This window comes from Linepithema humile, chromosome 5, assembly GCF_040581485.1.
Source record: "Linepithema humile isolate Giens D197 chromosome 5, Lhum_UNIL_v1.0, whole genome shotgun sequence".
Lineage (NCBI taxonomy): Eukaryota > Metazoa > Arthropoda > Insecta > Hymenoptera > Formicidae > Linepithema > Linepithema humile.
This window is the reverse complement of record NC_090132.1, coordinates 10,311,104-10,324,909: the sequence shown is the minus strand read 5'-3', so window position 1 is coordinate 10,324,909 and position 13,806 is coordinate 10,311,104. Positions and strand designations below refer to the sequence as shown.

General features: G+C 40.9%; 2 protein-coding genes across 2 annotated transcripts in view; one reads left to right on the top strand and one right to left on the bottom strand.

The window, feature by feature from the left end:
- Window positions 1-9: 9 nt before the first annotated feature.
- Window positions 10-13,806, bottom strand: part of LOC105673042 (uncharacterized) — a 143,909-nt gene continuing 130,112 nt past the window's right edge. The window contains exons 8-12 of the mRNA XM_067354772.1: window positions 4,342-4,824; window positions 3,912-4,156; window positions 2,932-3,502; window positions 2,463-2,688; window positions 10-2,116 (exon numbers count right to left, since the gene is read on the bottom strand). Of these exons, the coding sequence (XP_067210873.1) occupies window positions 1,947-2,116; window positions 2,463-2,688; window positions 2,932-3,502; window positions 3,912-4,156; window positions 4,342-4,824 (1,695 nt within the window). The 3' untranslated portion in view covers window positions 10-1,946. The remainder of the gene's footprint in view (window positions 2,117-2,462; window positions 2,689-2,931; window positions 3,503-3,911; window positions 4,157-4,341; window positions 4,825-13,806) is intronic.
- LOC105673012 (uncharacterized) lies at window positions 7,477-11,496 on the top strand. Its single transcript, XM_012368338.2, has 4 exons — window positions 7,477-10,417; window positions 10,607-10,711; window positions 10,794-10,979; window positions 11,077-11,496. The coding sequence occupies exons 1-4, from the start codon at window positions 9,543-9,545 to the stop codon at window positions 11,162-11,164; spliced, it is 1,254 nt and encodes a 417-aa protein (XP_012223761.2). The 5' UTR covers window positions 7,477-9,542; the 3' UTR covers window positions 11,165-11,496.

Genomic DNA, 13,806 nt, shown 5'->3' with positions numbered 1-13,806 from the left:
GCACCGCGCGAAAACTCTTCAGGAGTTAACGACGATAACTTTAACTGACGACGGAAGTTTCGCGATAATAATGCGCTCCAATCGCGTTCTTCGATACGCTATGATGGACATATACGGCGCGTATTCGGTACAACATCGTCCGGCCGGGATAACGGCAGGTGGCGCAATAACCACCGTAATCCCGAAGAGCGCGATAACCTCGTAACGGTAGTCGGGGAACGCGAAGAAGCGGTTTCTTCTTCACGGGCCTCTTCACGGTTGATTCGAGCCACGATTTCACGGGGCGATCGTTACTTTTGTCCATCTGCGTCGCCGATAGCTGATCGTCCTTTCACTTAGAAAGCTAAAACGATGAAGAGGAACGCGAACTACTGTTACGTCGGCGAACGCATCTTCCCCTTCGAGGAACCGCCGTGAACACGTGATTGGTATTTTTTTTTTTTTTTTTTTTTTTTCCAGAACTTTCCGTCAATGCGCGAGGGATCGACGATCGGCGACAACGCGATGCGCTTCGATATTGGTTTGATTAACGTGACGAGCTCTTTAACGTTGATCTTCGGGTTCTCGCGGGTAGCAGAATGCACCTCGTCACGCGACATGGCGTGGTGAGGTGCATTCTAAAAATATATATATATTTTTTTTTTCAAAATCAGAACGACTGAGATAGCGCGGGATTGGTGAGGGGTTTCGAGAGATTTCTCTCTCTTCCAGGATCGGATTAGATTTTTATTGAGAATTCGCTTAATCTCTCTACAATTGTTTGGTATGCGTGCTACTCTCTTTCCCTCTCGCCGGAAAGCGAGCGAAGACGTACGGAGAAGCTGATTATTGGGCAACTTATATATTGTAAAGTACACTATATATAAATAAATAAATAGTTGAACGAATAAATAAATAAATAAGTATGCAACTCTATGTAATACCCTGATATGCCTTGTGTAAATAAATATCAGAGATTGCGAACGCCTGTTTCTTTTATGCCATGCAAATGCGTTATGATAAAATGCTTATCTTATTACATTTTTGAAAGAGAAGTTATCGTGATTACACTGATTACTGTAAATTTTATCTGTAAACAGTTTAAACTCATTAAACTGGAAGCAAATTCGACGATTTATGTAATATAATTAAATTGACGATCAACGTTTTATTAATTAGTTCTTATCATAAAACAAATCGCAAATTTACATCCATCGACGCGAGATATAACGATGTTTCGCGAACTTGATAAATAGATCATAAATTATTCATGCATGGCAATAAAAGTTGGAACAAATCATATTTACTTTTGCGCAACCACGATTAATTAATTAATGCGATAATGGATAAATATTTTAATGATTTTATAACACTCTGGAAATTATTTTTTTGCAGTTATGATATGCTTTTTGCTCCTAACTTTGCATTTCTTTCGATATCTACGAGAACAGCAACAGGTGATTGTCCCTAAATCGATTGTACTTACATGCTCGCCTATATTATTACGGGCGGCGATACATGAATTATTCAATAACGTATTCAGTATTAATATATCTACGATCTAAATGATTAATGTAGATTTGCAAAAGGTAAATGCATTAAGTCCGGCGTGCGTAATTAAAAGTTCTAGGTTTTTGTAATTCAGTTTTTATAGCTGAAATGGATGATTTCTATGGAGACAAAAATCTATAAATGCCAATAATACTGTCGCGTCATGCTAGACGTACGATTTAAGCTATACTTACACATTTAGCGACGCGGAGACAGACGAGTAACCGGCGCAAAACTGTCCGATTTCTGGGCGAATTGTTCGGTATCACTTCCGCTTCTGGACTTCTGATATTTTATCCCGCGTTTGAAACTTCAACGTCATTCGCACATGTCGCGCGCTTAGTCTCTCCTCTTCTGCATCGCCGTTAACGAGTTCTTCGAGTGACGAACGAATTCTGCTATCTTAATTTACCGGCCTATGATCGCAATGCTCTTCTTTGTCGCGCATCGTACTCTCTCACGAGCTTACGCAGATCTACTTCGGGGCCGTTGGGCTTTTTCAGAGCGTACTCCATCGGTCTCAGGTCTCTCTTTCGACGACCCAGAATCATCGGTATCATCATTGCCACTGTCGCCGGCAGCATACCTGTCGTCACACAGGTATGATAATTATAAACAAAATTAATTCTTAAACAAATACATTAACATCGCACAGTTTAAACTCGAAACACATATATTATGCAATTTTGACTTCAATTTATTTTGTAAGGTTAAGTATAATCGATAAAATTCTATAACGATATGCGGCTCACGAAAGCGCAAGGTCAAAATTTAACCTTTAAAACTGTTACGTCAAAAAAATAAAAGTACCATCAATTTTATATTATACTTTCAAAATTAAAGTATATTATTAAAATTTTAATAAGAACGTGAAAAATTATATTCAGCGCTTAACATATTTTTTATTTCAAGTTAATTTGTTACAGTCGTACCTGCTCCGACCGCTGCCAGGACTGCCGAATTCGACGGTTGTACGAGAGTTGACAGAGTGTTCCGGATTGGTCTTTTCTTCTGGATATTTGATTCGGTCGTCAATCCCATCTCGTACTCCTTGCGACTCTGATCGACGCTCTTGAACGTCTTCTCGACTTCCAGAAGACCGCCGTGGGAGGTCGTCGTGTTCGTGCCGTTGATTGACGGCAACACCGTCAATCTGACCTAGGTAAACGATCTTTCATAAAGCAACCGTCGGACAAATTTCGAATTTACTAATAATAATTAACCTAATAATAATTAAGTGAGTTTGAAACAGCCGGCGAATAGTATTATCGTAACTTTGAAGCTTCGTCTTGAAACTTTAATCAAGTGAGATTAAATTTATTAATTAAGAAAACTGTTCGACCTTCTTTGATCCTGCTCGAGGTGTTACTCTAAAATAAATTTTCATCTCTCTTTGATCACCTGGCGTCTCGAGGTCATCACAGATGTCGCAGGATTATTCTCCCGCCGATTCCCGCTCGCGTGATCCGTTGTGTTGATCTCCGAATTTATCGTGTCGATCTTGATCGATCTCTGTCGCGACTTGGAATATCCTCTGTTCGTCGACAGGAGGATCCACTGACCGTCGCCGCTCGCCGGATGACTCGGCGGATGATTGTTTACGTACTGATAATGCGAGAAGTTCGGTCTCTCGGTGATTAACGTGGGTCGGGGTCGATCCTGCTCGTATCTCGACGGAAAATCGTGCCAATTGCTTCCGTCTCCCGCTTGATCCTTGTCTGAGAACCTGTCGATAAACTGATACGAGGTCTGAGGCCGGGACCAAGTGTTGGGGAAGTTTGCCGGCTTGTCGTCCGTGATAATATCGCTGTTGGGACGATGAGGGTCGTGCTTGTTCCAAGACGGCCTCTCAGGCGGCCACTTCTGCGCCTGATTAGACGCGTCGTCGTCGGTGTAATAAGGAGGACGGGAAATCGGTTTTTGCCACGGCTTCTCGCTGCTTTCGGGCCAGCTGGGTTTCGGCTTGTCGTACCTAAGATTCGATTATTCGTTTTGTATTTGTATCTAAACATTTTTCGCGCGGTACAAAGTAATAAATGTGTTTGAATAAACATTTAATAATGATTTTATCTCAAAAATTACAACTTAATAAAAAATTAATAATGCTCTTAACAAACAAGAAAGCTGACCTGCGCACTTTTTTTGCATAAAAAAATGTTGCCATAAATTTGCGAGAGTTTTAAATATGTATATTTCTTGGCTATTTGCGCGGCGCGATGAAACAAGGCACTGCCAGGAGCTACTTTGCAAACTCAATTGCGAGAAAGAAAGTTTCAATTGTACGCTAATAGTAAATATCTCTCATCATAAGCGCAAAGCTCATTTTCGAGTTGCATATAATTTCCCGTAGTGAAAGGAAAATTAGCAGTTGTCGTACTTACCACGGTTTGTTGTTTTCATAAGTGGGTCTGATGGTATAATCAGTGGTCCATGGTTTTATGCTCGGTTTATCCCATGGTTTTAACTCCGGCCAAGGTCGTTGCGTGCTGGGATTGGCCTGCCACTTGGAAATTTTGCTTTTAGACCACGGGATTGCTTCCAGCGTTACCCAGCCGTTTCTGTCTTCGTAATTGTTTGTACCGTAGTATTTGTTTCTCTTCAAGGTGTCATTTAGTGCCTCGCTCAGCTGAATTAATAAAGATACAGTATTATTACATTATTATTCGACTACTTCAGGATAATATTGGCAAAAGACGTAAATTTTTAAGTTATCTTCTTTCTAGAATATTATCTTTCTAATGACTCCCTACTTTTTCATTTATAAGCATGAAAAAAAAAAAAATTATTTTATCCAAGACATATTTTTCTCACCGCGTCTTCTATTGAAGTGCCATTTGCAGTCTGATCAAATTTTTCGCTTTGGATGCTCGCATTTCTGATACTCTCGTCGTCGACTTCGAGGACAAGCGGTTCCGGGGGTGGTTTCACGATTCTAAAAGGATACTTGAAGTCTCTCTCAGTGGTGGTCTTTATTTTGTTCGCGTAGTCCTCGAGGAACTTGTTCAGCACGTCTGGATTGAAAGTGGAAGTTTCGACAAAAGAATTCCTCCGATTGTAGTTGTCATTGGATATCGTTTTGATCTTCCTCTCGTCCTCCGCCTGATGCTCATTTCCCGCGTACAACGGATTCGGCGTGATTGCTATTGGCTCTTGCAGAATTCTCAAACTATCGGTCTTCGTTTTGAACATATCGGATGCGTTCGTCCGCATTTTCACGAAGTACCTCGTGCTGCACTGCGATCCTTCTAACGCCAAAATTATTAGGAGCAGACATAGCGCTCCTCTCGGCGTCATCTGAAACACGAAGAGTTTTATTTCGTCGACGCGACTTTATTAACGAAATCAAATCTCCGCTTTTATTGACTATCGATTCTCGCGAATCTGCCTCGCAACACTGCTAGTTTTTGCTTGTGCAATTTGTACGATTTTATTTTTTATGAATAAAAAGAGTGCCAAATGTAAAAATTATAATCAGACATCATCCTAGAAAGGCATACGAAAAGGCTGAAAACTGGATGACATAAAAATTGGATGACAAGTGAAACCACGATGATTTCAGAATCTCAGAGAGGTGATTGGAAAATTGCAATTCGCTGAAAAATCACTCTTGTCGCTCAGGTCGAAACGCCCACTGTGTAACTTCACACTTCGTTTACTCGATTCTGTGGAATTATTTTACAATTGTGTCGCGTATAGCCGTCGTAGGAGTACTATGTGATACTATAATCCGCGTGCGTCGCACTGACCGTGTCGATATTACTCGTCCGAGTCGCCTTCAATTACATGAACAGTGAGGCCCGCGCGCTGCCGCTTGTCACTTCCAGAGGCCCGTTACGGTGCGCAATGCGCGCCGGCAGCAACAACAAGAACAACAACGGCAACAATAACAACCGAGCGACGTTACGAATGGAAAAGCGGAAGTGGAGTGCGTCGCGGCCTCGACTCCTCAAGGTCCGAGATGGCTCTGTTGCCGAGACGTTGCCCTCGTTTGCTTTTAATCCAGATCCCCACTTCGTCGGTGGTTGGTCCATTTTGCATCTTCCTCCGATCCTTGCAGCCGTTGTACTCCGTTCTTACCTCCTCGGCTTGGTCAACCTGGAGAACGGGCGCCACATTGTCTCTCCTTCTCTTCGCGCGTGTCTCTTTTTCTCTCTCTCTCTCTCTCCGCCGACGCGATTGCTCCCTCTCGCTCCAGCCGCTATCGCTGCAGCGAGGTTCTTCGCGGGTCTTTCTCTTTCTTCCTGTATAACGATCGTTCGTGGAAACACAATGGACACAATGAGAGGCGAGGTCAGTCGCCGGCTACGATCAATGATCGATGAGATCGAGTTCACCCGTCGCTGGCCTCCGACAAGTGAATGATGCCTGTATTTTTGCGAGAGGTACTGTTGGATGTTGTACGGGACCAGAATAGCGGTTTCCAAGGTATCCGCTGTTCTAGCAGCTTCGCAGACAGTTGATATACAAATTTCATATCTTCGCAGGTTATTTATTTGGAAAGTTATTGCTTCCGTGTAAAATTCCGTCGAGACAACAAGTGTTAAGCGATTGGGGAAATAATGAAGATGGAAAGTTCTTCAAACGACGTTGTTATTAAAAAAGTATCTAGTAAGACGAGTTAGCATGTGTCACACATCACGTTGCAAAATTGCGAAGTGTGTAAAAAATTTGGCGAACAAATAATCATCATTCTTTCGTAATATCTTTCGAGAACTTTGTGACACATTAAACTTGTTGAAAATCGTGCGCATCGAATAGTCTACGAATTCGATGCTGCATTTATTTGTCGGCGGCAAAGAACGTTCTTAGTCATGCCCATGTTTTTCTCTCATCGCAATAACTTCCGTTATTAACAAACCCGCAAGCCGCTTACACGCTAAAACAATCACTTCAACGAGTTATTTACAATGCGCTTTCTCACTTATCAGCATCTCTAATCAGGCATACTTACAACGCGCGAAAAATCTAGCCAGCAATTCGAGATGCGTCTGAACGAGGAGCAGCGGAACGATCGTTCGCGAAGCTCTCTTCGATCATAGCGGCGGTTTAATCGCCGCTTGTCGGAATTGTTCCCGCTGCCTCGGCAGCGCGAGCAATCGCTTAGAGGATAAAGACACCAGTCGTGATTGACCGAGAAAGCCGAGGTGGCGCGAAGCCGATCGCCGATCGTTCTCGCCGCTAATTACACTCACATCGTCGCCCGTCGTCTTTTTCCTACCGGACTATTCGGAAATCGTAATCGCTACGCGACAACGGAAGACGACGACAATAAGAAACAGACCCAGACCGCTCGTCACGCGCTAATTGCAACGCGCTCGTGACAATCAGCCCGGGTGACGACACGACGCGGCGCGAATCCGCTCTTCCCTAGTCGCGCCCGTCGCTCTTTCACGGTACCGCTCACCGACTCTGATGGGTGACGGTGTCATTTTCACGTGGATTTTACCTTTTGTCAAAATGCTACTTTCACCGTTTAAATGCGACGGAACCGCGACTCCGCGGGACGACGATGGGTTGCTCTCTCTTTTAGCCGCGGCCTTCTCTAGGCGCGGCCTTAGAGAAGTTTCGGCTGCCGCAGAGAGATCGAGTATGGAAATTGTTCTTTTGAAATCGATTTCTGGCGTTATTTGTCAGTAATGCGAATAAAATATAGGAAAGAATACATTGCTTTTAGTCAAGTTTCACGCGCGTGCGATTATCTCTTCCTATATTAATTGTAAAAATATAAAATCGGAAACTGGAAAGTTATATTTGACAATTAATTTGTCAGCATAGATGTTTATCTATTGAAGTTAAATTAATTCTTTCATACAATTTATATTGCACGCAGTTAAATTATGATACTTGAGAATTAAGATCAAAAAATTACTATAATTATTATAATTATTGAATAATTTCACCGCAGTAATCTATACTAGCAAATATATATTGCTACAATCAACGGCTGGAAATATTTTCTCAATGTATTTATTTATCGATATTTTGTACATATCCGCGCGCGCGCACGTCGCAATCATACGGGAAATGGAATTTCTGACTGAATAACCGCACAATTAAGGACATGCCGATATCGTGCGGCATAAAGGACAAAGAAGGCCGTCGTTGATTTTCATGCTCGGCAAATCGTCGATTTGGCCTTGTTCGGCGCTAAGGTGCTGCGGGATCGGATCGGCGAACAAACGTAGAATCGGTCGTTTACCGATTTTTGCGCTTTCGCGGCCCAGAAACCTCCGTCGTTTTTCTTGCTCGTGCCCTCTCCCCTTCCAGGCCATCGCCGATGATGACTCTTGCTCGTCGCGAGCAAGTGAAACGCGTCTTAACAGTTTCCGTTTTACGAGCAGCTTCCGATTCTTCTGCCAGATTTTCACCGATCTAGGATTTTTTGCCCGGCGCCCGACCCAGAAACGGGCGATTTCTTTTCTCGTTCTATTGGCAGCTATTGCATTTCTGCCGATTTCCGCAGTACCTGCGCATTAGTTGGAGGAACACACATACACACATAGAAAAAATGCATCTACAACATCCATTCGAGAGCGATTATCTCTACAGATTCGTCTAGCTTTTATTACGAGCGATGAAATCGTGCGGATGAAATTTTCGGAATTGTAGAAACGCGATGGATTTTTCTACTTCCGATTCCGGTTGCGGCGCGGTCGGAGCTGGCCTACTCGAAACCGGAATTGGGTCGGCCTAGACGTAGCTAACCGCGAAAACGACTATGACGATGCTGAAAAAAGGAAGAATGGTCCGCGAGTGCAGCAAACGTCTACTTTCATTGTCGGTCATACCAGAGGAAGAGTCGCGATGATGAGAACGATAGGAGAGGAAATGGAAGGGGTGAAAAAGGTACCGCGATCTAGCCTACATGTTAGAGATCTCGACGCAATGACAGAAAGTTTCGAAGAAAGTAAGCAGATTAGCATCAAAGATAATTCACGGAAAAAGTAATACAAATCCGAAATTTCGAATTGCCTGTAGAAATAAGCATAATGAAAACTTTCATTATGAAAATGAAAAGAGAAATAGAAAGTTACATTATCAAAATTATCTTCGTTAAATTTCTTTTTTTTTTTTGCGCAAATATTATTCTTCGGCATTATTTGTTTCTAAATCACGTCACTCATATTTGGATAATACACATGTTTTCGCGAGGGTTGTTGAAGAGCAAGCTTCGCGACTTTAAGCTTTGCGATATTAAATTTTGTCAATAAATTTATTCATTTATTGATTTATTTTTCTTTACACAAATAGGAGACTAATTATGCAAAAAGGTATTCAAGTAATCTCTCTGTTTATAAAATTCGCAAATTCTGAAATATATCACGGAACACGTAAAACACATCGAAATGAAATAGGGTCAGACTCTCACCGCTCGGTAATAAAACTTGGCTTAGAAAGTCTTTTCACCCCTTCTGCTCTATTATTCAAGTACTACTGGAGCAAGAAATGTCTCTTACTTTACTTATGCAATTTAGCGAGTCGATACGCTTTGCTTCCATTTTTCTATCCAGCGTGCCAATTAAAATCTCCGAGTTTTTTTTTGTAAACATGTAACAAAAATAAAATTGACAAGTGAAAATAGAAAAACATACTATAAAAAATAAGAATAAAGAGAGAGAGAGAGAGAAAAAGAAACAATAATGAATATATTATCTGTTCTGATTAATTATTACTAATAATTGATTTTGTGTGAAATTGCTTTTCATCGTCGCGACGTGCCACGATGCACTCATCGAGCCTGCCTGAACTAAATGTCGTAGCGCTCACTTTGTCAACAACAATTGGTTTGCGGACGATGATTAAGGACGGTGTTTAAGAAATTGTTCTCACATTCACGCTTTTTAGAAAACGCCTTACTCTTGCCTTCGCGAGTTAAAGTCGCAGAACTTGGTGCCAAACGCTTTAGTCGCGGACTCCTTGCAATGGAAACAGCTGTTCTCGGTAGCAGCCGCTCATCGTCGCCACGCGCAGACACAATTCGCATTGATTGCTGATTTAATTGAACGATAAACATGTTGCGTAAGCCTTCCGAATGTCACTTCCTGCTGCTTCATCTTTTGATTGTTGGTCTTGCATGCGCGCGGATCGTCGAAGTGTCTGAAGTGACACGCGAGAAGAAAGTCTCCTCCGACGAGAGTCTTTCGGGGAATCAATATGCCGTTCGCGAGACGACGACAGTCGCGTCACTGAAAACGGTCACCGGCGGTAGTAATAGTCGGAAATTAACGTCGCCGATTGTCGAGCCTCTTCCTCGAAACGGTACCAGCGTCTTCAAGCCTAGCGTGCACTTAGGCGAGATCGAGCAACCGAAGCCTCGGACGAGTTTTCCCTTCAACAACGTGCCACACGTGAGATTCGAGGGTAACTTGGACAGTAACTTGCAGTATGAGCGATCCCAAGATGTTCTTCAGGACACGTATCAGGGCGTGTTAGACGAGGCAACGCGACCAAGTCGAGTTAAGTTTCAGGACGACGGCGCGGTTCGAATGCCGAGTATCCATCATCCCTTCGACGTTCAGCAAGCCGTTACGGAGAGCACAGGATCGCAGGTCGAAGATGTCAAACACATGTTTATCGATCAAATGTACTTCCAAAATACCGAGAGGCCGGAGATGCAGGATACGTCGGCGATTTTCGGAAAAGCGACCAAGTCTCCGTACCTCATCAGCTATCATGTCAGCAACAATCCGGGCGTTTATCAGCCGATGTCGCAGGAGATGTCGTTCGAGATGATGAAGAAGCCGGACAGCGACGACGTCTTGGTTGTTCAGCAAGAGTCCACTTATACGAGGAAGCACAAGTTTCCCTATCCGTTTTATCAACCAAGCAACGATTATATGCAATTTGTGGACGAGCCGCGCTATTCGCCTCATCTGCAAATGAGAAGGTGAGTGTGTACTTGTTGCAATCAGTAATCAATAGTAATATATATCACAATAATATCACAATAATATCGCAATTATTTATTTGATGATAAGAAATTTACAAATTTTTATATGCACCTAACAGAACAAATTTCTTTTTATTCATCTCTTATCTCTTTTCGAAATACGAAGCGAAAACTTCTCATTTACAGAATGTCTCCTTGGAAGAAGATTATTCATCTAATCGGTACTATTCTGCCGCTGGGTTTGCTACTGGCGACGCTAACGCCCAACGTCGTGCGGATTAATAATACAACGTGAGTCGCTCTTTTCCCTATTTTTCGTCTTTAATCACAAAGTCTATCCGCTCTATTTCTAATCAAGAATGAATTCTATTAGTCAGCCAAGCATTGTTCTCTCGAAACTACGAGCCGCTGATCTGCCGATCGAGCACAAGCAAGCTCGTTCGCTCGACGATGAATCATCGGCTGTTTGCGAGGACCGATCGATCTGCGAATTGATCTTGGCTGGCGGTGAACCGGAATCCAACATTCTGCAAAATATTCTTTGGAACTTGGCTACTAGGTAATTAAGTCCTTTAAATGTATTATTAAATTTTCGACAATTTTACATTGTTGACATATTCGTAATAATTAAAAAAAAAATTCATTTATTTTGGCAGAACTTCGGATAACGTCGCAAAAAGAAATGGTCTTCGTGAAGTTTTCGGCGCCGTGAAGAAAAAGAATTGTACGATGATCAACTGTTAATGATCAGCTTACAGCTACACAACAGTGTTCTCTTTACTTGTTCGTTGATTTATAGAGTTAATGTTTATACGTTAATTGTAAATTATTCGTGAAATAACGGCAGTACAAAAATCAATAAGATATAACTACAGTAAAAAAATTCTACTGATATATGAGTTGTAGTAAATAATTTCATCGTGTCTCAAATTAAAAAATCGTATTCGAAGAATAAGAGGAAAGTATTTTCTTTATCTCGTTATTTTGCAACAGTCTAGCTTTAATCATATATAAAACGTAATCTATTTTGTAATTTGACAATAACTGTTAATAAAAGCATGGCATCATCGTTAAATAAAAACGACTTTTTTGTCACTTATGAATATATTGCAGCAATTAATAACGTATGCAAACATTGAGCTCGAAACGGTGAAAGTTTCCGCAAAGCTAACAGATAAAAGATACGATAAAAAACTGGATTTTAAGAATGAAATACCAAGACAGAGTATGTTGTGGAAGGCATGTTGTTCGGAAATTCGTTCCGCCCGTGCATCCGTGCCGACCTCGTCCTCGCAAGTGAAAGTAGTCACTGGGATACAAGTAGGTCGGCGTTATTCTACGGCAGCGCGATCCGAGAATTTATGGATGCAACGGACTTTCGGACGACGGATAGCAGCTGACCAATTATTGCACGCGCCGTACATTACTGCTGACAATAATTACACGCGGGCGAACCGTAATAAGGCATGCCGCAATTTTTAATTAACAAGGTGCCGGCGAGTTAAAATGGATAATTTGACCGCTAAATGTAATAACGTGCGCCTGACGTTTATTAGCGCTTGATATTTATATTTCATAAATGTTTTACAAATGTTTTACACGTTTTACATCGTGTACTTCGTATTACAGATCGCGTTATGCTGGATATCATTTCTTAACACTTACAATTTTACATTGATTATTTTTAAACAAAAATGTGAATCTCGATTAATTATATTAATAAGTAGAAGAGAAAAATAACTAAGCAAGTGAACATTTTTTAACCAAATAAATTTTGGCAAAATAATTATAATACATATAAATTATGTTATAAGAATATATAAATGCTAATCATTAGAAAGCTGTAACAAATGACGATTTCTCCTGAGATTTGCATTATAAAAAAAATGACGCCAAAAATTGATCGATGAATTTTGCACGAGAAAATAATACAGAAAGAATTCAACGAAGGACACTCTACGAAATTATTACTTTTGTCTATGTTTCATTGTTATTTGAAAATCTAATTCATATGTGTGCTTGCTATGTATAAAACTTAGTTTATAAAAAGAAAATGTATATACTGCAACTTTTATTTGCACTATGACATATGGAATACATTGCGGTTTCTTGAACGGTATCTACATGACAGTACATATTTGGAATGTTTTTGTCGCGCGCGCGGAACTCTTATGTGTATAATCATCATTATTATTTGATTATTTGTGTCACTTAAAATGTGTTATTTAATTGATGATAGTTGTACTACTTTTGTAGGTGACGCAGTAATCTATAGCGGCACTAAAAATCTCTCTCTCTCTCTCTCTCTCTCTCTCTCTCTCTCTCTCTCTCTCTCTCTCTCTCTCTCTCTCTCTCTCTCTCTCTCTCTCTCTCTCTCTCTCTCTCTCTCTCTCTCTCTCTCTCTCTCTCTCTCTCTCTCTCTCTCTCTCTCTCTCTCTCTCTCTCTCTCTCTCTCTCTCTCTCTCTCTCTCTCTCTCTCTCTCTCTCTCTCTCTCTCTCTCTCTCTCTCTCTCTCTCTCTCTCTCTCTCTCTCTCTCTCTCTCTCTCTCTCTCTCTCTCTCTCTCTCTCTCTCTCTCTCTCTCTCTCTCTCTCTCTCTCTCTCTCTCTCTCTCTCTCTCTCTCTCTCTCTCTCTCTCTCTCTCTCTCTCTCTCTCTCTCTCTCTCTCTCTCTCTCTCTCTCTCTCTCTCTCTCTCTAATACATAAAATAAATTGATATATTAATATAAGATATTTTACGTCAATATATCATATGCGGCGAAAGTCTACTTAAGATGTCAAGATATATATTGATAAGAGGATAATTGGCAATTAAGAGAAACAAGTATAGTAAAGACGAATGCCGGATAGGAATCGGATTTCGGGTCGTGACGAACCACTGTTTCTCCATTTTCACTTTAGGAATGCAAGAAAGCATCGAGTTGCGTTGATAACCAGTTGGCGCAGTCAAATCAATTAACGACATAAAAATACGGTGAGAATATTATACCCAAAAAATCTGAACTTATACAATGAAGGGAACATTTCTTGTTCTTCGTGCAAAAAGAAATCTGTTTTCCAATGTCGGTCTATTCATGAAAATTGATTTAACTTACTTATTGAACAAAAGTCATTGAATCATACTTTTATATCTTTTATATTTCGAGACACGAGAACCAGCTTGTAAAAAAGGCTATTTAATGTGACATATAATTTATTAAAATGCATTGCAATGCTGTAAAGGCATTGAAATAAATCTTCACATTTTTTTATTATACAGATATACTTATGCATACGAAAACTGGTAAACATTTTGATATTCTATTTCGCTAATTTATATCATTATTATAAGTTTAGCGACTTTTTTTAATCGTCTGCGTTATTTTACGCTCGTTAACTCTAATATTA

Excerpts from the sequence above, each read along its gene's own strand:
- LOC105673012 (XM_012368338.2), top strand. The coding sequence starts at position 9,543 with ATGTTGCGTAAGCCTTCCGAATGTCACTTCCTGCTGCTTCATCTTTTG. Across the intron at positions 10,712-10,793 it reads GTGCGGATTAATAATACAAC|TCAGCCAAGCATTGTTCTCT; the intron begins GTGAGTCGCTCT and ends GAATTCTATTAG. Across the intron at positions 10,980-11,076 it reads CTTTGGAACTTGGCTACTAG|AACTTCGGATAACGTCGCAA; the intron begins GTAATTAAGTCC and ends TTATTTTGGCAG.